The sequence below is a fragment of the Anneissia japonica genome, unplaced genomic scaffold (genome assembly GCF_011630105.1).
Source record: "Anneissia japonica isolate Jap-2015-1 unplaced genomic scaffold, ASM1163010v1 scaffold287579_len849171_cov184, whole genome shotgun sequence".
Taxonomy (NCBI): domain Eukaryota; kingdom Metazoa; phylum Echinodermata; class Crinoidea; order Comatulida; family Comatulidae; genus Anneissia; species Anneissia japonica.
Window position 1 is genome coordinate 786138 of NW_022755335.1, and position 24768 is coordinate 810905.

The following is a 24768-nucleotide window of genomic DNA, read 5'->3' on the forward strand; positions in this document are numbered from 1 at the left end:
TACGCAAATATTTTATTAGGCTATTAGAGAAAACGGTTAGAAAAGCTGTAGAGAGAATAGAGACCAAGCTTGAGTATTTTGAAAGCAGACTGTCAGTGATAAACTACAGCAAAAGCTAGAAAAACAACTGGATGATCTCGAACAATACTCACGGAGAAATAGCCTAAGAGTGTTTGAATTACCGGAATCTATGCTGAAAATACAGATGAAAATATTGTTAAAATGGCGAACAGCAAACTTGGAATTGACATTGATATCCACGACATTGATAGATCCCACCGGAATGGACCAAGAAATGGAAAACTAAACCGACCATAAGTCTATGTGGCAGCATGTCTTTACATTTAATTGATGCTTTGAAAGTAAATCCAATAATTCCAATTTACATTCGTATAAAACTAAAGGCTCCGTAGGGTTTAATTGCTTTGTGATCTTGGTATAAGATTTTAGTGACTTTTTACTTTTGTCTATTGTAGTATTGCATTTACCTTGCGCCCTTTTCTCTTTACCTTAAACAAAATGAATGGTAACGTTGATGATAAAGTTAATCTCTTTGACATCAATCATTCTGTTCAAAAACCTCATAAAGTTGATGACCATTAAAAGTCACAATTAAAAACAACATAGAAACACTAGTAGGTATTATTTATCGGAAACCTAATACTAACGTTAATGATAATAAATAATTAACAATATAGATATTTAAAAAAAATCATGCGGTTATGATTACATGTCTGGACGTTTGGTCAAAGACTCTGCCTCTATTATCTCTAGACCACTTGAGCACATCTTCAATGCAATCATTTATTAGTAGGGTTTTTCCTGATGCATTGAAGATTAAAAAGGTGTATCCTGTTTTTTGAAAAGGAGAAAAAGATGTTATGAACAAATACAGACCCATTTCTGTTTTACCGATTTTAGCTAAAATGGGGCAGCACTTACCCACCGTATTTACAGCCTATCATACTACTAAAAAAAATGGCATTAAGAACAATAACATTCAGTGATTTTACCTCTTATTATCTTTCTTTGTTTATCAAATTGAATTTGCTAGATGTGTTTAAGTTACACAAATTATGTATCTCTTTATGTATGTTTCATCTCTATTATGATAAATTGCCTCAGGATTTAAACAACTGGACAATTTCAATTACCTCTGTATGCACCAAAATATGTAATAAAATACCAATACACATTCGTAAAAATTAAATACAGAAACACCTTCAAAACCAAATTCAAAGAGTTTTTATTACAATAAAAGATTGTACTTCGATTTCCATTTCGATTTTTCTCTATGGCATGTTTTTGGCTTATTATTACTATTGTTATTACTATTATTGAAGCTTTTTATTTATTTGATTTGATTTTATAGGATGTTGAGCTCCATAGGCATAAATTGTCTCTTTTCAACCTCCTTTTATCTAAAGGATATTTTATCTCATTTTTTCCATTGTATATGTTTAAATTTTGTCTTTTGGATAATAAAGAAAGAAGAAGCGTGAACTGCCCCAGCCCTCTGCTGGCAATCATATTTTGCTAAAACTGCCCCAGCCATCTACTGACAAGCCTGTTTCTAATCAGTGGAGTTATTAATTAATCTTTATTGGCAATTCTTTACAGCATTGTATACATGAAAAATTAATATGATTAAAAAACGATCAAAAGTTCGTATTCGTCTTCTGTATTGGAGTAGGCCTGTAGTCAGGAGTTATCGGTTCACGGAGCGGGGTAATTTCAATCCGCAACCAGAAAAGTGGTCCCGTTTATATATCCACACGAGGAAATGAAATAGATTGAAATTACTACGCGGACCGAGCGGCACCCATTGGGGTGTACCTACGCACATTGACACAAAGAGGTTTTCCGCTGATCCTGGAAAATATTTATTATTATTATTACATGGCTCATTGTGTATGGTTGAAACCACTCAGTTTGATTGACTATTTTTGTTGTTCATGGTACTATTGTATCTCTAAATACACATCAAATAGACTTCAACGAGCCCAAAATATAGTTTTGATTCTGGGTATTACCTCACACCTTCTGATTTTAATTTTGCTGGATATCCTTTTATCGAAAATAGAGTTGCAGCTTCAACTTTATCATATTTTTAATATTGTACATGACAAATCTCTTTCATATGCTCGAGGACTTTTTTAAAAGTTTCGGATAGACATCAGTGTAATACAAGTGGAAGTATATTCGATTTTCAGCTTCACCGTAAAATTCAGTCCATATATCCTCCTCTTTTTTTCATAATAGTATTATTCTCTGGAACAGCATGCCAACTTATATTAAAGCTCTGGATGTTTGGTCTACCTTTAAACGACATGTCAAAAACTATTTAAAATAATAATAATAATAATAATAATGGTAATAATAATAATAATAATAATAATAATAAATAATAATAAATAAAATAAAACTTTGAATATAAAAAAAAATAGTTTAAGTTATTTATAGGCTTGTATATATTTATTTATTTATTTGTTTATGACTTTTTCGGGTTGCTCTTAACTATCTTGTTTTTATCCTATCTTTATTTTCAATGGGACTCCTCAGGAAACAAACCTTCGGATTTAGATGTTTATCCTTTGCTCTCCTTGCCTTTTCTTTCTTTCATTTTTTTTTTTTTTGGGGGGGGTTTCTTTTTGATGTTCTGTCTTAATATGGTCCTTGTAAACCTCGTTCTTGTTTCATTTTTTCTTGTCTCCTTTTATCTTGTCTGTTTTTCCTATTTGGTTTTCCGTTACCTTTTCTTTAAATTTTTTTTTTGTATTTTTTCCTTCTGCGCATTGCCCTTTTCCTTTCAATTTCTCTTTTAATTGATTATGATGTATACTGTAAATTGTTTTTTGGTGATGTTAAATTTCCTTTTGTATTTGGTTGGTCTTTTGATTTGCGTATGGAAAGAGCAAGAAAAAAAACCAAACAATCAACATCATTATCATAATCATCATTATAATCTACAATAGTTAGTTGTGTTAATAGTACATGTGTGTACAATGTAATCTTCGAAAAATTTCTATCAAAAATATTATAAGACATAAGATATAACGTAAAACATATCATGTTTTAGGGTATGTCTTTTGACATGATTCAATAAGACTAAAGGTAGCTTATGCATTGCTTATCTTGCTAGATTTTTAATAAATTGACAGTATTTAAGCCAATATTTACAGTAAACCATTTTTGTACATAAAATACAACTATAATACTAATAAAATAGGAAATATTAAAATATTGTCGTCTTTATATATATATATATATATATATATATATATATTGCCCTTTTCCTTTCAATTTCTCTTTTAATTGATTATGATGTATACTGTAAATTGTTTTTTGGTGATGTTAAATTTCCTTTTGTATTTGGTTGGTCTTTTGATTTGCGTATGGAAAGAGCAAGAAAAAAAACCAAACAATCAACATCATTATCATAATCATCATTATAATCTACAATAGTTAGTTGTGTTAATAGTACATGTGTGTACAATGTTGTGTTAATAGTACATGTGTGTACAATAGTTAGTTGTGTATAATATATATAACAAATCAAACAAAAATATTCAGTATTTTGTTTAGTTAAAAGTATTTAGTTTCATCATTTTAAAGTTAAAACCAGGAGTTTTATACGCAAACACCTTAACCAACTGGGTCCATGGCGTTTTCTTTAGAAGTTTAAGTCCGATTGAAAGCAACTTTCAATATCATTATTGTATAGATGATGTAAAAATAATTCAAAAGCCAAATTATTATTATTATTATTATTATTATTATTATTATTATTATTATTATTATACGATTATTATTATTAATATTATTACTATTATTATTATTATTATCCTTTATAAACAAATAAAAATAAAATTAATGGCCTATTTACGTTTTGCCTTTAAAACATTCTTTGCTTCCTTATGATCTTATTGATTGATTGATTGATTGATTGATTGATTGATTGATTGATTGATTACAGCAAAAATGGAATACAGTAGATCTCAATAGGCTATTTTTTTAAATATTTTTGTTTGATATTCAATAAAAAACTATTATCAATATAGGTATATATACTGTCTCTTATACACATCTAGATGTACTGTAAAAATAAAAATTTCAGTGACACTCATATAATATTTACAAACGAGAACGTATGTATAAAATATTTATATTTATATTTATATAAAATATTATTTTCGCATTTTTTATTGTAAGCCATTCTCAGACTATTACATTTTATTTGCCAAAGCATGTGACGTGCCTAAAATACGGTCATGACGACATCACATCATGAAAATTTAGAAACACATGAGTATATTATAGTCATACAACAGTATTTGGTCAACGAAAATTTGATAATCTGGACAGAGCTTAAGAACTGCTGATCAAATCAAATTCTCACTGTTTGAAGTCACCATAGAAATATTCATCTTCAGGCATTTCATCTTCTACATCTTCCGGGTATACAACTGGCGATTGCTCTCCATCTTTTTTGCGGTTTATCACGTTATACTAAGCGTTAAAACTCACCTCGCTTTGGCGGTTTAAAGTGTCATATTGAGGGCCAAGACTATCATACGAAGGATCATTTAATACAGTTTCAGGTTTCAAATTATTATAAACATCGCCCTCTACAACAATGTAATTCGGGTTATTGTCCTTCTGCGCAGTATCACTATGGTGTAGGCCCACATTGTCTCCTGGTAAAGAAGATTCATAGGTCGGATACAGGTTTGAAGATTTATCATCATGGCTTTGCTGATTCACTTGGGTTGCTGACACATCTAAGAGAAAAAAAACGTTGTAGAACATTAATTACAAATTGTAAAATTTGTGCATGTTTATGTAAAATGTGTAGGCTCGTGCATTGGTCTGATGAACTTTTTTTAATTAACACGCAATCGTTAAGTAAAAATGTAGTTATATGCCAGAATGATTGGATTGTTTATGTTTGTATATTACCATTATTATTAAGCCTATTAATTATTTCCATCATCATCGTCATCATCATCATTATCGTTATAATCATTATCATGGTCGTTATAATCATCATCAATCTAATTATTATTAATGTTACTATAGCAACTACCATTATGCATATATTAATCTTATTTACACATGTAATATATTTATAGGATGGTGGTTCCTAAATTTTCCAAGCACCTTTGGTTTGTTTAAATTAGCGATTGGTTGTGGCGATAAGTGTCGGCTACTAACATGATAATTCTGTTTATAATAGCTTTAGTTGGTTTACATATTATTATAAAATTCTTAAAATCTGATGTATAATTTAAAATAATTATTATAAATAAAAGAATCATTTAACAATATACAATTCATATCATAAATATTTATTTCCTAATTTTTGGCTAATTTAAGGAGGTGGTGGTTTACTGATAACTATTACCGTATAGCATATAAAATACAAATATAACGATTAGCAAGTATCCATGTATCTCTTGTTTTAGAGGACTCGTACCTGGTGCCCCCTTTGTGGAGGTTCGTCTTTTAAGCAATAAGATTATTAAAACAGCAATACAAACGACAGCTACTGCTAAAGCAATTGCTAGGCCTATTAGTGTAACATTCGACATCTTAGATACATCTTGTTCTGACTGCCGCGTAGAAGTAACACCACTTGACTTCACTGTTGTGATTTCATTGTGGGTAAGTATCTTGACCGGTGGTGTCGTCGGTATGTATCGTGTTAGCTCTACATGAAATAATTATATATGTTTTCTCACTACGGTACTTAAAAATAGTCACGTGTATATAAAAAGGTAAGTAGCAGTACTCTTAAAATAATAATAAATATAATAAAATAAATAGAATGAATGGATATATTATATTATATATTATATTATAGGCCTATCATCATGGAAACATTATCTTCAGTGTTCACAAACTTGTTTTGTTCCTTCGTTTGTGTTAACTTACCAAACTTTAATTGGCATATTAATCCGTCATTATCGCTTCTGCACCTGCCCTCTCTGACTCTATATTTATCTTCTTCAATCTTCAGGTAAGTACAACCTTCATCATCAGGACTAAAATCCTCACAAGTAGAGCATGAACCTGCTGCCGTCGAGACGTCCTGCAAAGTTGAATTCACGCGCAGCCAGTAACTTTGAGGAAGCCTTCGCCCCCTGTTAGTAATGACTGATCTAACAAATTCCGCAATTCCATCAAGAATGAGAGCGCTGTTTACATCGGCTAACTCATAACCATAACTTGTGCATTCTTGATCTGCTTCCATATTATTGCTTTTTAATGTTATTAACATGTAACATTGAAGTTCATCTAGAAGCAAAAAAAAAGATGTATTTATAAATACTGTAGATGTTGTATACCGGAGAACCCATAGAAAGGAGACACCTTCGGGACTAACAAAATGTGCCCTTCATAAGGGGTTGTCCGTAGTGTTAAAAGATAAACTTTACCTCTATTTGCTACCAGAAAGGTGTCCCTTTATAAAGGGTGTCAACTAAATAGGGGCTTTCCCAAAGGAGAGGTTCTATAACTGTGTTAAATGAGTCTATGAAATTATTGTACTAAGAAGAAAATTATAACATCAATAACAGTAATAGTAGTAGTGGTAGTAGTAAGAATAGTAACGATAATGATGATGATGATGTTAATAACACCATAATATAATATATTTATTATTAATAATAATAATAATAATAATAATAATAATAATAATAATAATATAATAAACATATTTATTAATACCGTAATAATGATAATAATACTGTAACAATAACAATTAGTAGTATTAGTTTTAGTATTAATATTATTATCACAGTTATTATATTTTTATTGTTAAGTGCTTTTAATCAGATAGCACCTAATACAAAAGGCGTTTGTGAAAAACTGTCTATAAGTAGTTGGAGTGGACAGTCAAAGTAGTTCGAATGGACCATAAGAGATGGGCAAAAAAGGGAAATGAGGGAAATCAAATTGCGTAATATTCCAGAAAGAGTAGGAGGAATTAACTTGCCAAATCAGGCACCAAACTGACAATAATAGTGTTTTAGTGGCCTGACAGGATGATGATTATGGTGATGGTGATGATGATGATGATGATGATGATGATGATGATGATGATGATGATGATGATGATGATAATCATGTTATGAAAAAAATATATAGTACATTAGTCAAATTATTGACTTTTTAATGTTTTAATGTTGGTATTGTCATGCAGAAATATCTGTATTAAAGATGATGATAAATATAGTGTTTAATATAATTAATATTTACTTTGATTGACATATAGACAATGGTCTGGTAGCATGCTCTTAAGAATGGTTCCATTCACGTCATTCCTGTAAAAAATATTTAAATCATTCTTTATGCAATAATAATATATGAAAAGAAAAGTATGAAGGATTGCACAAGCTATGTTATCTTTTCCAAATATACCTACATTATATAATCTGATTATCCTTTTTGTATTAGAATTTGAAATGAAATAGGGTGTAGATCTACTGGAAATCGAGAGAAAAACTGTCCTCTTACAATTATCGGTTTACTAAGATAAGGAACGCCTTGCAACTGCATTTTGACTCAACATGTAACCATTCCGTATTTGATACCGGGCTGATTCTCTACATACATTACGTAAAAATTACCCAGAATGCAATTTAAACTAACGGAATTATCTTAATAATAAATGTATAAAACAACAATACTTTTGCACGATTAACAGAATACAAACAATGATGATTCTTCCTATCCGAATAATAGCTCATGTCCGACCCGACCCGTACACTACACTGCAAAAACTGCTGCCAGACATTTTTATAAAGGTCGTGTACCCACATCTCCCATTATTCCTGAACTCCATTGGTTCAGAGTCGAAATGGTTATGAGTCGAATAACCGAATTCATTTAGTCTGCAAATTCCTTTCGGGCGTATTCCATAGGCAATACTATATCTGAATTTATTAACAAGTACACATTTTCGATCACCTCGATCGGCATCCACAATACATCTTGTCAGACCATGTTCCTTAGGCGTATCGACGACGACTCTTTCTCATCATTAACAGCGCGGTCGAATGTAGAATATTCTGTCTCCTATTAATAACTTCAACTTTGTCAGACAGTTTAGGGCATGCCTTAAAATCTGTATTTGCAACTTAGTTTCATGTTGGGCTGGGTTTAATAGTTTTTACACTCATTTCATTTTAATATTCTTATCCTTTATTACCATTGATTTACTTTGGTTTTTATGACTCATAAAAGCATACTTTGTTAGTTGTGGTTGGAGTGAGAGTGAGCTGTTTGATGGAAATATTACAGAGTGGAGAGTAGTTGGCGCTTTCTAACTGCACGGAGGAAGCGCTATATGAGTAACAATTAACAAGTAAATGAGGGCTAAACTTTTGTTCTTATTTTCTTTTTTTTAAGAGAATGTTTCATTGTATTGAGAACAGAAGTTTAACGTTTGTTTTACTGATTCCTTTTAGATTATAATATCGTAGGTTTATCGGACTCGTGGATAATAATGGTTCTGAACAAGCAGCAGAAAAAGAACGGTTCTTATGAACGGTTCTTTCTCGTAGAAACAGGCCCATAAGGAATCCCCTACAGTAGAACCCCTCCTTTGGGACACCCATATTCAGCGGAAATCCTATTAAGGAGACATTTTATGCCGCAGGACGCGAGTACAAGACGAAACAAAGAAAGCAAACACCGGATTGGATGGAACTAGTCATTTTATTCAATGACGAAAGACAGTTTAATATATAGATAACTCAAAACGTGTAATGGGGCAGCCACCCGTTGATGTCGTTATATTATCTAAACATTTTATAGAATGGGAACATAAGGCTGCCCCTAAAGATTAAATATAAGTAGTATATATAAATATATAAGATAAATATAGAGAATGACTATATAAGTTCAGACTGTTGCACTCGACATACACCTGACACGTGATCAATACATAAATACTTCAATGGCGATTACAATATAAATCGTACATGAAGAGTTGTAAAACGTTAATTTAACAAATTAAGCATCAAATCAATATACCTAAAAACTAATTAATTACTAACAATCTGGGCGCACGCGCACATACCTAGTGCACTGATAAATATGGAGGAAGCAGGGGAGGTTGGCGGGAAAATCAAAGTGATGTGCGAGGCTTGGAAGCAAAGCAAAGAGAGGATTCACCTGTCTAATGCAAACTATTAAATTACCCCTCAAACCAAAACAAATATAGCGCCTCTACAAAATTGCCAAGTATACGCCCTCCCACGACATAAAAAATGTGTTTTCCGTGAAACGAGAGGAAATATATCTTTTACCACTATGGCCAATCCCTATTAAGGGAACACACTTATTAAGGAGACGGGAGAGTTTTTTTAATGAATGATCAAAATCAATACAATTTAACACCTATTAAGGGGACACTTGTTTATTTTTCTATTGTAGCCTATCAAAACAGTTACATAGTATAGTCTAAAAATTTATATTTAACTTTTTAGCAATTAGCTTTTAAACAATTTTCTTCTCAATCTTTACAATGGACATTGGTATTTCTTAGTGCATGTGTTGCTTCGTAGAAATAAATTCTTGTCAAATTAACGAAAGGATTTCTTGTTTTTGTGTTCAAGAACGCGTCGGAAAAGAGTATGGGATAGTCTCCGGTATTGAACAATTACAACCCAATGACCCCACTTGAAATAAGTCTTCTTATAAACTTTTCGTGGGCTCTCCTTGGTGCTTACTCCGAATAAATCCAATCTATACATTGATTTCATATCATGCAGTAAATTAATTATTTTTTGTGTGCTAAATGGTCAAATCTATACGCTGCAATTTCCAAAGATCTCACAAGCTTCTCGTTCAGCTCTGTAGTGTTACCTTTTACTTCATTACAGACTCAAACAAAATAATGAAAACACACATTAATGAAATTAAATAGGTAAACAACATAAATAACGGTAAAAAGAATAGATTAAGAGTACCTACCAACATCGACATACAAAATCACAATCGTCCATACGTTTCCTTCTGTCAAGTAATGACATTTTTCTGTTACCGTCAATTTCCAAACTACCGTGTATATTCAATATGTTTTCTTGGGCCGGTTGAGCCATTTTGATGATGGTATACATGTAGATTACGATAAACAAGTATTGAAGCAACGCCATACTGAGAATTTAAACCAATGCACTGAGGATTATCATAACTTGATTGATTTGTCACCACCTTGTCTACAAACCTCTATATATAGTATATATGCACATTGCACACATAGGCCTATATCTGTCTCTTATACACATCTTGAAATTAGTCTGCTGCGTTGCACCGTAAACACAACATAAATAAATGTATAAAATGAGAAAAAATAATAATGACAACAGTGCTCGAGAGAAGCAAGATAGCCTATATAACCCTTCAACGAAAAGTTCATTTATTTGGTTGTATGAAAAAAAAACCTGGGTTCAAATGTGCAACCTCTCGCTATCAAGGCGAGTAGCATACCAATTACATAATGGAGGCCTATTTAGTATTCGCGCAGATCTAACCCCCACTTTCATACAACTGACTGAAACGCTCCCACACAGCTCACACACACAAATAATATTGAAATTAGGTTTGCTGCCTTGCACGATAAAACACAAACAAATGGAAAATAATAACAGTGAAGTTATTATTGTAGCGTGATGCCTATCAAATAAAGATAAAATTCACCAAATTCGTCAGAAGTATATTTCAAGGGGCTTCGCACCTGCACCACCTCCGGAGTACTTGGCGGCCCCCTGACCCCAGCATTTATTTCTTGCTTCGCTAGCATTGGGAACAAATACAATAATTTTTTTCTACGATACGCCATTGATATACTCTATTTCCGCATACTTCCTGGTTGCTTTATTGCATTCTTGCCTAAATCCTATTTCCGAACGCTCATGATAATCACACAAAATAATGCGGAATATTTATACCTATTAGAGCACTATTATTTTTTTTCTATCTATTCGTTTATATATATTCTGTATCCTATCAAGTAGACTTTATAAACTTACATTATATGCGGAGCAAAGCTATCGACTTGTACAAGCACAAGCACCTAGAACATGTTCTTCGTTGCGCTTACAGTACAGTACATTGTTATTCCAATCTTCTATTCAATAAATACAATGACGTCATGAAGTTTGAACGCAAATGGATAACAAATAATAACATTTTATTGTATGCTCCATGCCAGTTTGGCTGATGATGACGAGGACTTGTGTAAATACCAGTTTTGATAACATGACTCTAATGGTGGCAGCCTCTCTGGATTTTTTTGATTTTTTTTTTTTTTTATTAATATAAACGGAACAGGTATGGTTTATTGTTATTAGAGAATGTATGTAAACTAACTTAATATCTAGTTCCGACAACAAGAATAGTTAAGAGAGGTTGCTAGTAGGGCTGGTTACACGACCAAAAAAAATAGTTAAGGCATGAATGTATTTTAGTGGAAGCGAGCATTACTCCATACATAACGGGAGAAGAGGAGAAGAACAGCAACATATTTGCGATGGAAATGTGTTTGAAAGGGACTGTGTCTAATGGACAAAGAGTCTCGAAAGCAGTGTTGATTTGAGTCTTCTAAAACAACAGTAGTGTACAATATCTAATCTTCGAAATAACTTCTAATAAATATATTATATGTTTAACGGTATTCCTTATGACTTTATTTGATTCAATAAAACCAAAGTTAGCGGGTGTATTGCTTAACTAGGTATATAAATAGACGATATTTTAATACATCGACAGTACTTAGGCTTAGATTTACAATATACTAAATTTTATACATAAAATACTGATAGGCCCTATAATACCTACGGTACTAATACAATAGAAAATATTAAAATATCTTTTATCTTAATAATATTAATAATAATAATAGTGATAATTATAATAATAATGATAATAATGATAATAATAATAATAATGATAATAATAATAATAATAATAATAATAATAGAAATGAAAGTTGTAAGTATGGTATTTGTAATATAAATACCAATAATAATAATAATAATAATAATAATAATAATAATAATAATAATTGTATAATAACATTAATAATAATTTTAATAATAATAATAAGAAGAAGAAGAAGAAGAATAACAATAAGAATAGTTGAATTTATACAGCGCTGTACACCACACTCTCAAAGCGTTCGAAGCGTGGACAAGCTAATACAGTAACTTTCTTCTCCCCTAAGGGTCTGTTTGTGTCTGAGCTACCCGGTAAGCGGTACCAGCTACTCTAGTCTGTCCACAACAGGGGCTATACGGACCAGTACTTTGTTGTTTAAAGTGCACATGAGTCAATTGTGTACACTGGAAGTACGGTTTATAATCCTTATCCGAGAAGACATGTTCCACCACACCAGAAGCAAAGGTAAGCGTCCCGTTCCAACCAGCGTCTAATAAATATTCATATTGTTTAGTTATAAGAAATTAGTTATATTTGTTGGTGTTAAAACCAAAAGTATCTTGAATTATATGGTATGGGAAAATACTTTATGTAATATTATGAACTGAAGAAAAAATAGGAAACGAAAAAATATATATATAAATCAAGTTCTGATATCTGGTTCAATAAGCGAGAAGGCGGTTGGGATTTAATTTATACCAGAAGGTTTCTATGCAAACACCTCAACCAACTGGAATCTTTTGTTGGAAGTCTGAATCGCATTTGAGGCAATCATTTCACACTATACAGTATGATGATACAACACCAGTATTCATTTTAAGTGTCTTCAACACAAGATGTGATCTCCGAAAATAAATTATGAAAAATGTATGTAATGTGCAAATAACAATAATAAAAACATACTAACTGATTCTGATCAATTATTCACTTCACTTTATAAGATCAGTATAATAAGCATAAGAATATTCATATTCGGGCATTTCTGCTCCGTTCTCTAAATCATCATAAGCAGATGGCGCTTGTTCCCCCTCTTCTTCGCGGTTTAACACGTCATAATGGGGGCCAAGACTATCATAAGAAGGATCATTTAAAAGAGTTTCAGCGTTCGAATTCTCGACAGATAATGGCAACATCGGATATTCATATTTCCCATTATAAACGTCATCCTCTACGACACAATAATCTGGGCCGTGATTCTTGAGCACATAATCACTGAGGTATGCATAGTCTCCCGGTAAAGAAGTTTCATACTTTGAATACTGATTTAAGCTTGATGAACTATCAGCACAGTCTTGTTCGTTTTCTTGGTTTATCACTGGATCTACAAAAAAGTTATCTCCATTATAGCAAATTGATCTTACATTGTATAATAATTGCAATGTATATAATATAGTATATATATATATATATATATATATATAATGTATATATATACTATATAAAATAATAAGCTATCTGTACTGTAGTTTAAAGGGCAATGTCTGTTTCAAAAGTGTGTATCAAATTCGTCATTTCCGTTTTTATTGACATTGGTATCACATCATATATCTCAACATGAATTCGATCAGACTGTACTTTAACAAATCTTTGACTATTCCCTAAAATATACATTACATTATAGGCAAAAATAACAATAACAATTTACAATATATTACAAATTAAGTTATAACATTAATTAACTTTTTCATGAACTTTTTTTAATAAAATATTTAAGACCTACATGAGGTGGACTGTTTGTTTTTTTATATAGCAATTATACGAATATTAATAATAATTGAGGTCTGTTACCTTGTTTTTCAAGTTCATTTTGAGGATTAGTCCCAGATCCACTGTCGTCTGGTGTTCGTCTTTTCAACATTATGATGACTACTAAGACAGCAATACAAACGACAGCTACGGCTAAAGCGATTGATATTGGTATAACAGCATCCGGCATTTTAGAATCATTTGGCTGTTGTTTAAAAGTAGCCTGTGACGCCATTTTTACTTTAGTTGTGACGTCACTTCCGGTGAATATTTTGTCCAATGATGTCGTTGGTGTGTCTCGTGTTGTCTCTGCGTGAAAATAATTATATTAATCTATATAAAGTTTAATTCCCACTTTATGAACATTATATAAAATCATGCATACAAAGTAAGCAAAAATATAAGGTTTTATAGAAACTTTCAGTGAAAGTTAGTGTTTGCAGGAAGGTGTGCACTTATTTTATTCAAAATAATTAAAAATGTTTATTGTATTTAGATATGAGAGTTTATGTCTATTTTTGATGTTATTTGATGTTTTTCGTCCAGGGCGTTTGCCCTTAGTTTGGACTTCGAACCTGTGGAACCTGTCCTTTTGCATTTGTTTCTTTTTGTACCTAATGTTTTGTGAGGTTCTTTTTTTTTGTAAGTTGCAATAATTTAATAATGAAAAAAAAAGTTTCCAATAATGTTAGGCAAAGGGTTTATATTTTCATTTTATTATACATTAATATAAATAATAAATGTTTATGAGCTAATAAAATACATTCATTGTTTGTTTTATAACACACCTAAAGTAGATTCTTGCCATTTGATATTTTATGAAAACGAATCTACATTTTTTCTTAAAGGAGATTCTTGTCATTTGCATATTTTATTTAAAAATTAAATCTACCCACTTTCTAAAGGGAACAACGTCTTTTTAACCAATCAAAAGATTGATTAAATTTCGTATAGGTGCCGATTTAACCTTCCGGGAAAAGTCTTCGTTTCTCCCTAGGCACCGCGCAATGAACTAAAACGGATGGATGTAAACATGCACAGTGGAACTAATTTTCTATAATGAGTGACGAAATGCGGTTAATAACCAATGTCACGTGATACGAAATCAACCGATCAATAACAAGTCTATATTTAGGTGTGTTATAAATACATATTGGCCTATATCACACCATTTAACAACTGGGTGAAAGGGGATTCAAGATTCTTTATTTGTGTCCTTTGGGAAAATCAGTTGGTACATCACATCGCAAAACAAAATGCAGTATCAGTATAAATAATATATAGCTAGTAGTGGAAAAAATAAATTATAATTAGGCCATAAAACTTATTTGATATTTTGATTAAGCATTCTAATTGAAAGTGGTACGAATGAATTAAGATATCTATTTGTTCTACAGACTTCCATACCCTCCATACTGTATTTTTAATTATCAAATATGTGTATCTTCTTCGTTCCCATTTATTTTTCTTTAAAGTATTTGAATATTCATTTTTACAATAGAGCTGTATTATTCCCTACCCCACTCCCCGGATCCTGCTTTTATGTGTATTTCAGTGATACGTAGATAATAAAAGCATCTACAGGTAACTGACTGAAGTAAATAATATAACTCTTACAATCTTTCAAAAAATAGTTAACTTATTATTAGAACAGGGAGAAACGTTATCTTCGATGTTGCCAAGCTTGATTGTTTCTTCGAGTTTACTTACCAAGCCTTCCTTGGCATATGAATCCGTCATTGGTTGAGGCATCTCGGCACATGCGTTTTCTGACTTCATATTCATCGTTCTTAATCTGAAGGTAAGTGCATTCATTATCATTAAGAGTAGAATCATCTTTATAAGTAGAACATGGGCCTGTCGGTGGGATGTTCTGCAAAGATGATCCCACGCGCAGCCAATATCTGTCAGCAATGCTGTCTGACCTTGCAAGTTGTGCAATTCCATCAAGTAAGAGGGCGCTATTTACATCTGCTAGCCCATAGTCAGTATTATGACGTGTGCATTCTTCTGCATCTAGTTTAATATCACCGGAAGATTCAATAAACTTGTAACATAGAACTTCTAAAAGAGCAAATTTAAAACATATAATTATTTTAAGCTTAGAATTGTTTCGTGCAGCACCTTTAGGCTGCTATGAACAAGAGGACACAGTCATTAAGTAACTGTAGGTAAGCAGTAGCTTTTACTACAAACATACCTCCACGTTACGAAGAAATGATAATTCCAAAATTAACAATGTGCATGCGCAGCTACCAAAAACCGTCTCTGAAATATCTGTGAAACAAAGTGACAGGGCCGTAGCCACGAGAATTGAAGTGGTCAGGAAGGTGTGAAGTGAGCACTGAGATCCGCCAGTGGGCCGCCGAGGGACCCGGAGACCATGGGAATATTTGCTATTTTTCCATTGTAGCTCTGATAATGATGATGATGATGATGATGATGATGATGATGATGATGATGATGATGATGATGATGATGATGATGATGATGATGATGATGATGATGATGATGATGACGACGACGACAAGGGCGAAGATAACGACGGGCCTTCATTGCCCCCACTGGATCAGGGCCTGAACACATAATATAAACATATTAAAATTATTATGTTCAGACTTTCCTCGTCGGTGCGTGCATAAAACGTTTGACATTGATAGACAATCGAAATTCTCTGTATTATATTATGCTAATTTAACGAGACTTCCTTATGATTTAAGAAAATATAAATGTATATTGAGCTACGCAAAGTTTAGAAGTTTAAAAGTTAAAATATTAGTATTCTTATCCTATAATTAGTATTATTATTAAAATAAAAGTATTCTTTTAATTTCGTATTATTCATTTGTTATATTTCCACAGGCAGATAAATGAATGCCTGAACTGACATTCTATGGGTTTCATACTACTTTCTCATCCTCATCATCATCATCATCATCATCATCATCATCACCATCATCATCAGCATCATCATCATTATCATCATCATCATCATCATCATCATAATTATTAATTGTCCATAGTAAAGTAGAGAAACGCTATGAACTCGAGTGTATTCAATAATAAACGTCTCATAATACACGAAAGTCCATTCTAAAGCACCTAGAAAACAACACGTTTTGAAGGAGGAGCTGAAGACCCCACCCTCGCCCATCCCCACTAAAATGTGTCTCTTCCCATAACCTCGCCCACCTTGGGTACCCATCTGTGCAATAGTCAGGGTAAACTCTGGATCCTCTGACAATGTATTTAAGAGAAGTGCTTAAAAAAGTATATTTACAGTATATTCATTTACAGAAAATAATGCTGCATACTAGAACTATCAGGAATAAATAAAGGCATGGATTTTTCTCGCCAATTGACAAGGTAATTTAGTGAAGAAATGAATTTTAGTCTAAGTAAATGTATAAAGGAACTTTAGTCTGATTTTCTACAAAAGCTCACTGTGTATGAGTAGTACTTGACCTACTTTATTTGGATAAAAGCTAAGCCCACATACACTCCGAATTTTAACTTTAAGTTTCTTAATCTAAATAATTTTTAATCTTACACTAAAGGGAAGAAAATAATGTAAACTATCATTAACCGTTCACTCCTGAGTTCACAGACTTGTGGTTCCTGAGTTATGTCAAGAGGGAGTTAAGTTTAGTCTAAACATACGATTGGAATTTAGCCTTTTTTCCTATTTGAAACCTAATCAATTAACTTGTGGTCTGTCAAAAAGTATTCAGGTTTAAACCTGACCAACCGTACCGGTGGCTAAGGCCCTGAGTGAGCATGCGCTTGGAAATGCTGGACAGACAGTGAGTATGCGTATTGAGTAGGCCTAAAGGCCTAAGTGACGTTGTCGAGCATGTGCAGTTACCAAATCCACGTCTCATTAAATCAAAAACCAAATGGCGTCTGCGAAGAGGGTGTGAAATAGAACCTTTTTATGCAACAATTGAGCATGTGCAAATCAAGCTAAAGCGTGCAAATAATCAGAATTGCGGTTGGAACGCCTCTATTTCGGCTCAAAGGTTCACAGTTCATCATATATTATATCTATAGAGGGAATTGTAATTAAATTATTGCAAGAAGCAGTTTATTTGGCCATATCGTCGAATGTACGTATGCATGCATTGGAAATCCGATAAATAATAACAACAGAAACTTAAGACACAACCTAGGCCTAGGGTAACCCTATTATAATTATGATAATGATGAAGATGATGATGATGATGATGACGACGACAAGGGCGAAGATAACGACGATGACGACGACGATAATGACATTGATAATGATTATGGAGATGACGATGGTGGTGGTGGTAGTGGTGGTAGTTGGTGATGTTGATAATGAGAAAGATCATAATGCCCCTGAGTGATGATGGCAATGATAATGGTGAAGACGATCATAATAATGAATAATATTTACCTTCATTGAAATTAATACAGTTTTCTGGTAGCATGCGCTCATCCATAATGCTATTATCCACGTCATCCCTGTCAAATTAGTAATCAAATGATTTTTTGTAATTGGCTTCTTAAAACTTCGGCTTGAATTATGTATAAAATAAATCATTTTTAATAATATAATCGAAAATCAATAGCTTATGCAAGAGATAGATAGGTCTGCTGTGTCTAAAAAACGGCTCCGTATGTGAGCTTAGTTGTTATTATTCTGGTGTTCTAACATTAGAATACATTTTAACTGCTATCTCTTCAGTGAGGATCCTTGTGTGTTACTGCTGGGTTTTTCTACAATCGTTAAGTATCCGTTGCATTCTTGTGAGATCATCCTAATTAATGGTGATGATCACACAACCTCGTAGTTTTATAGCATATTTCACAATTATACATCGCCTGATAGTGTTAGAGATTTACAATCAAAATACAAGTTGTTAGATAGTCGTCCAAACATTATGGCATTCAGTTGGATATGCATTTAACAACATGTAATTCTGAGAAATTTTAAGGATCTTTAGGAAGTATTAAATAGCAAAGTACTATATTTAATTGTTTGTTCTCAAGCTTTTCAACCCAATTTTAAAACTTTACGTTCTAAATGGGCTGGTGTTAAAGCAAAATAGATATCTATCTTTATCATCTATTTATCGCGAACCCAGGCCAAAACAGTCACTCGTCACAGATCCTGTTTCGGAGATGGCCAAAACATGCTGGAATGTCAAAATTTTGAAAATCTATTTTATTGCACGAAACTAACCTTTCTGCCTAAGAAATGCCCGAAATCGTAAACTTTGAAGGCTGATTGCTCAAATATTGTTTGTTAAACAGTCTATATGTTTAAACTCGTGTAATTTCGTATCGAAATGTCGGATTTAAATTATTCTTTTATTAGAATTTGATAGCTCTCACTTTTATTACTGAAGAATGATTTTTGCGAAGAGTGACTGGTTTGGCTTGTCTTTTGCCAATATTTACTGTTCATAGTGCAGGGCACGCACTGCAACCGAGGGTCGACGGCCGACGCGATTCTATGAAAACGCAACGCGATGACGCACACGCAACGTACCGTTTTCAATGACGATCCGTTCAGACTGCCACCGGCAATCACGTCGCGTCGTCTAACGTTCACAGGGAGCGGATATGGATTCGTCGTGCGACAGTCTTACGACCGTCGTACGAAGCTGTGATTGCCCGGCATTAGCCGTCAATAATGTTATTCCAATCTTTATTTCAGGAAGCATGCAAAACATACATAAAAAATTGTAAAAGCAAAACGACGACATAATCCCGGGACAGCTGCTTCTTTTTATCAAAATAAGAAAGGGCAACGGAAAGTACGAATCAAGAGAAATACGTTAAAATCAAGTTAGAAAATATGGGGTTTTTTGTATAAAATTGCAATAAAGGAGAAAAAATTGTAAACGGTAGCATGTCTTAGATCAAAAATCGTCAATAGGCTTACTATTATTTACTTGGCCGGCAACACGAAAAAAGCAGTCCCATCAAAAAGGAAACAAGAAGACCAAAGAACAAGAAGGAAGGGGAAGAGTGGAATGAGAAGAAGAAAAAGAATAACATTTATATAAAACACTTTTTTAAATTTCTTTTATGTTTCAGGCACCCATTATCTTGTAGTCATCCACAAGGCACAATACAGAACAATTACAATTAGGTATTCACTATCTCAAAGTTCAGCGTTCGTTTGAATTTCCCTGTATATCCGGTGGTAAATTTTCTATTGAGGTACGAGGTAAGTATTAATCATCGCAGTGGAAACATATTGTGATTGTGGTGGATTAAAGAATCATTCGCCAAGATTTCTGTTTACCCCTCTGTCTTGTGGTTAATTCGCATCTTTGTGTTATATATTTTTTTAAATAAATATAAACTGCTGTGACGGTCAATTTATCACTCATGTTTCTGTATTTTTGTTAAAGGTTACGCTTCGGCTTAAAATCAACTGTACTTAAGCTTATACAACCTTATGCGGAAACGTGTTTCTATACAGCAGGAACAATAACTGAGGTGGATTGTCTAATATAGGAATGACAAAGCAAAAATAGATAAGGACGAGTTGGGATTTATCGTTATGGAGTTACTTTTAAAATAACACCTTTTTTAATGAGTTTATTACACTTCAATTTTCAACCCCATTATAGTGGATCTCAGAGGCCTAATATCACAATTGTGATGTGTCGATCGTCTCTAGTCAGGGGTTTACTTTCAATCAATTAAAAGAAGACGCAATTTTATACAGACAAATTAATGAAATAAAATGTTATGCTGAAGAAAATAAATGTCAACAAGGAGCGGGTTTGAAGGTTACTCACCAACATCGACATATAAAATCACAACCGGGCATACGTTTCCTTCTGTCAAGTAACGATAGTTTACCATTGTCGCCAATTTCTACATCACCGTGTCTATCCAATGCGTTTCCTTGGACCATTGGGTTAATGGTATATAAGCAGATTACGACAAAAAAGTAGTGAAGCAACGGCATACTGGAAATGTAATCCAATATTAATTTGTTAATGATAGTTCTAGTTACGTTATTCATTCAAAAACAACAGAATAACAATATTTTGTATTTCTATCTCGTTATTTTTTATAATATAACAATGATTATTACACAAATTACTTGACAAATTATATATATGTGTATATATATATATGTGAATATATATATATATACATTGTATGCATATATATATATACACACATATATATATATATACATATATACATTATAAATTAAAAAAGAAAATGTTGAGCATATCATTTCTTTATTGTTTCTATTATCTTTTGTTTTTATAACTTAAGCTTTATATATATACATCTGTAGACTATATACATACACATACATGTGTGAGTGTGTGTGTATTAATATGCATCTATTGTATATATATATATATATATATACATATACATATGTATATACACAAAAAAGTTATAAAACTCTCCCTGCTACGTCACATCTATGTGAAGGCACATGCATGCAAGGTTAGCACGCCTCTCAGTAAATGTAATGTTACTAAGAGAAAAAAAAATGAGTGTAGAGGCCTACAATGATCATGACATATATAACAGGCATTGTGCCTGCTCGCGAAGTGAAGTTATCTTTAACCGAGACCTAGCCGTATCCTCCCTCTCTGGTTATTTGGTCCATGAGTTGCTGCCATATAAGCGGCGCAGTAGCAGGCAACACACCAAGTACCCATTTATACTCCTAGATTAAGAGAAGCAATGCAGATACATTGTACTGTATCTGATACAGCAAATTATCTTGCTTAAGCACACAAGGGATTTAGATCTCGAGGTTGGGAACCAAGCCATTACCACTGCATCAAAGACCTGTCCCAAAACAATTGAAATACAGAAAACTACTGCATATCAATGTTACTGACTTTTGGAAAGTATTGAAATTCATTGTATTAGTATTGAAAGTCTGTGTAATATTTAGCATGCATCTTGCGCAAAATTTTGTCTAGTGTGCAACGGGCATTAGTAACACTGTTCGCAAGAGGAATAAATGCGTTGATTCTATAATATAGATTACCATATCTAGGCGGCAGATATCCAGGATTATAAAACAGAGGTGGCCCAGAAAGGTAATTTTACAGATGGAAGGTCCAGACTACCTCAGCCCCAACCCTGGTTCCATTTTTTTTTTTTTTTTTTTTTATATGACACTTCTAGATGGCCATAAATGGCACCCTCAAACTTTAATTTTAATGTCATTTTATTACCAACAAACTGCCACCCTACACCCTCGGTCAAGATGTCCACATGAGGATCAGTAACTTCATTTTAAATCCGAATTGTAATTCCACGTCTAAAACTAACACTGATACTGTATTAAATAAACAAATAATTAATTTTCAAAAAAATATATATAAGAGTTAAAATTATAATATTACAATATTACATACCTTGATGGTCCATATGACACAATCTCTTCAACTTTCCACAAAAATATAATGAATAATGTTTTTATCTTTAATCATCTTATAATACTAATGTACTAGGGCTAATACCAATAAGACCTTTTTCATCTACATTGAATGCTATAAGTATGCTATAATTGTGCTATAAGTACTAATATAAATTATTTATGTATATACACATTTTATACTTTTAAACTGTTTATATGGCTATATAATATATAAATACTAAATAAAATCAACTTACATTGCAAGAGTGCACTGTAGTAGAACAAAGCAATGGACTTGGAAGCACAGAGAATCTGTTCTTTGTAGTGATTATTCCTGATACCAATCTCATTTAAAGGTAAGGTACGTCATACCTTTTAAATACAAGCGAAATATACAAAAGGGAAGGTCATTCTATTCTTATACTCAGGACCAAGTTGGCCGATAACGTTGGTGGTTTTACGTAATAACTAGCTTTTCTCTCATGACTCAAACTTTGAAACTAGTTTGTTAGTATTTTAAACGGATATGACTGCATAATGCTTCTTGGTGTTACAATATGCAAGGATGACCTAAGCTGGAACAAATGTATAGACAATATTATACATCTAAAAGGCAGACAAAAAACATTAATATCAATAACCGGCAAGCGGTTTCACATCTCTTGCCATATTTGTTCTTGGAATTTTGGACAAGCGGTTTGAGACTCACGCAAGTAAAGTCATCAAAGGCAAATCGAGATGGTTCAAAACCAGCAGATGAGTTATCCTTCTAAATTATTTATCCACGGCTATTGATAGGAATGTCTGAATGAACAAGCACGACAAACTCATCACATACTTCATTTAAAATGCCCTGAGAACCTAAGAACAACATTAGGAGGTTACGAGACACAAATCGAACGGGTGGTATCATACGCTCATAACTAAAGCATCTAAAATTTAAATAGGCTTCACATAATTGTTCTTCCCTCAGGATGATGCTGCGTTGAAACACACCTCCTAGATATCTTTTGAGGACTAAGGTGGTCGATTTTAAGGAGCGGTGGTTTACACCTTCATCAAACTTTTGGGGTGTGGTTAGTCTGGCCGGAATCGTCAATATTGTGAAGTTGGCCATGAAACACGAAGAAGTGGCCTGCCATTTGCTGACGACATTACGTGTCTTTGGACAGATTAATGCCAGTGGCGGATCAAGGGTGTGGGGAGGGGAGTTAGCCAGCCCGTTCCCCCTAAAAAAAAATGTAATGGAGAAAAATAGTAAATTGTATTCATATTTCATTCTGAGGGTGCCATTTGCGGACATCTAGATGTGCAAACCATAACATTTCTTCCCTCAGCCTAACCATTGTCGGTCTCGGGTGGGAGGACCATCTGCCTCTGAAAGTCCCTTCTTGGACCTCCTCTACTATGAATTCAAGGATCCAACACTTTGCCTTTAGGCAGCATTAGGTCTATGTGCCTGTAGACAACATTATGTCTTCGTACTGCATTGTGGGTGTATTCGGAAAATATTATATATCGGTGGTCAGCAGTATGTGCTATCTGTGAATAACGATAATGTGTCTTGCTTATCTGCCGTTGTGGATTAGTATCGTTACTGTGATGCTGTGACCAACATTGTGTGTCTGTTAACAGCATTATGTTTCCATAGATATTATCCTGTGATGATCGCAAGACGGGTAAGTTTTATTCTTTAATGGTTGAAAATGGTATGTAAATAGACAACAATTTGTGACTGTGATTAGTACGGTATTCTGTGGTATGTCAGTGGATTATGTTTCGCAAAATGTCCATCATCAGCATCCTCTTCATCATTATCAACATCATTACAGTATTGTAATTATTATCAGTGTAATGGAGTGTATCTGGTGGTATTTCAATCTGTTCAACCATGAAGCCTCCGTGGTTTAATGGTTATGACGCTCGCCTTAACAGCGAGAGGTCGTATGTTCGAGTCCCGTCAGAGGCATTTTATTACACAATTTCTTTATTCATTTATTTACAGGACTACATTTGTTGAGAGCTATGCTACACGATGTATTATTATGTCCTTTATTCGAACATTGTATTTACCTTTCTTTGATATATATATATATATATATATATATATATATATACATATACATATGTGTGTGTGTGTGTGTATGAAGAAATAACATATGTACTGTATGTATTGCCATCATCGTAAACTCCGTCGTCTTCATATCGCCCCGACACCATAGCATATTCCAACCGTCACTCAATAGTACAAGATACTTTATTGTCAAAATAATAAATTCAGAGATATTTGTAGTATACGTTTATTTAATACTGAAAGGTAATGGGTGTTGGTTGGTAAGATTACTTTATTATAAGAATAAAGTGAACAAGATTTATTACTTATTTACTATTAACATAGAGTGCATTCTAATATTTATTAGTAAATATATCTGTACTTGTACATCTATACTATTTGTATACTTCCTTACAGAAAATATAATTATAATAGTACTGATACATTACAGAATATTTAGACATTTACATCCCCTTTTTAAAATACATCGAAAATTTAGGGGTTTCAAAGGCTTACTAATTTAACTGATTTTAGATTCTTTTGAATTAGACGGTAATCATTTAAGATAACTAGATGGTAATCATTTAGGATTAGATGGTAATCATTTTAAAAGATCTTTGTCTATTATATCTTTAGTGTA

At 32.8% G+C, this 24768-nt stretch overlaps 2 protein-coding genes, 1 long non-coding RNA gene and 1 other non-coding gene across 6 annotated transcripts; 2 read left to right on the forward strand and 2 right to left on the reverse strand.

Moving 5' to 3' along the window:
- Positions 1-4121: 4121 nt before the first annotated feature.
- LOC117123411 lies at positions 4122-11146 on the reverse strand. 2 transcript variants are annotated; one of them, XM_033269314.1, is made up of 6 exons: positions 11040-11146; positions 9982-10164; positions 7261-7325; positions 5935-6297; positions 5477-5710; positions 4122-4781 (listed from the first exon to the last, which is right to left on the reverse strand). In XM_033269314.1, the coding sequence occupies exons 2-6, from the start codon at positions 10161-10163 to the stop codon at positions 4510-4512; spliced, it is 1116 nt and encodes a 371-aa protein (XP_033125205.1). In that variant the 5' UTR covers position 10164; positions 11040-11146; the 3' UTR covers positions 4122-4509. The 2 variants fall into 2 exon arrangements, with proteins under 2 accessions (XP_033125205.1, XP_033125207.1); XM_033269316.1 differs by having other exon boundaries at positions 9982-10185; positions 11040-11094.
- Positions 11147-12120: 974 nt separating this feature from the next.
- LOC117123417 lies at positions 12121-23138 on the reverse strand. Its single transcript, XM_033269322.1, has 6 exons — positions 22333-23138; positions 20472-20645; positions 18110-18177; positions 15403-15756; positions 13735-14001; positions 12121-13267 (listed from the first exon to the last, which is right to left on the reverse strand). The coding sequence occupies exons 2-6, from the start codon at positions 20642-20644 to the stop codon at positions 12876-12878; spliced, it is 1254 nt and encodes a 417-aa protein (XP_033125213.1). The 5' UTR covers position 20645; positions 22333-23138; the 3' UTR covers positions 12121-12875.
- Positions 15371-20434, forward strand: LOC117123419. 2 transcript variants are annotated; one of them, XR_004447853.1, is made up of 4 exons: positions 15436-15493; positions 16990-17058; positions 19759-19891; positions 20079-20434. It is a non-coding gene; the product is annotated as an uncharacterized LOC117123419 (long non-coding RNA). The 2 variants fall into 2 exon arrangements; XR_004447852.1 differs by lacking the exon at positions 16990-17058 and having other exon boundaries at positions 15371-15493.
- An 833-nt stretch (positions 23139-23971) lies between the features above and the next one.
- Positions 23972-24044, forward strand: Trnal-uaa. The gene has a single exon. It is a non-coding gene; the product is annotated as a tRNA-Leu (tRNA).
- Positions 24045-24768: the final 724 nt, after the last annotated feature.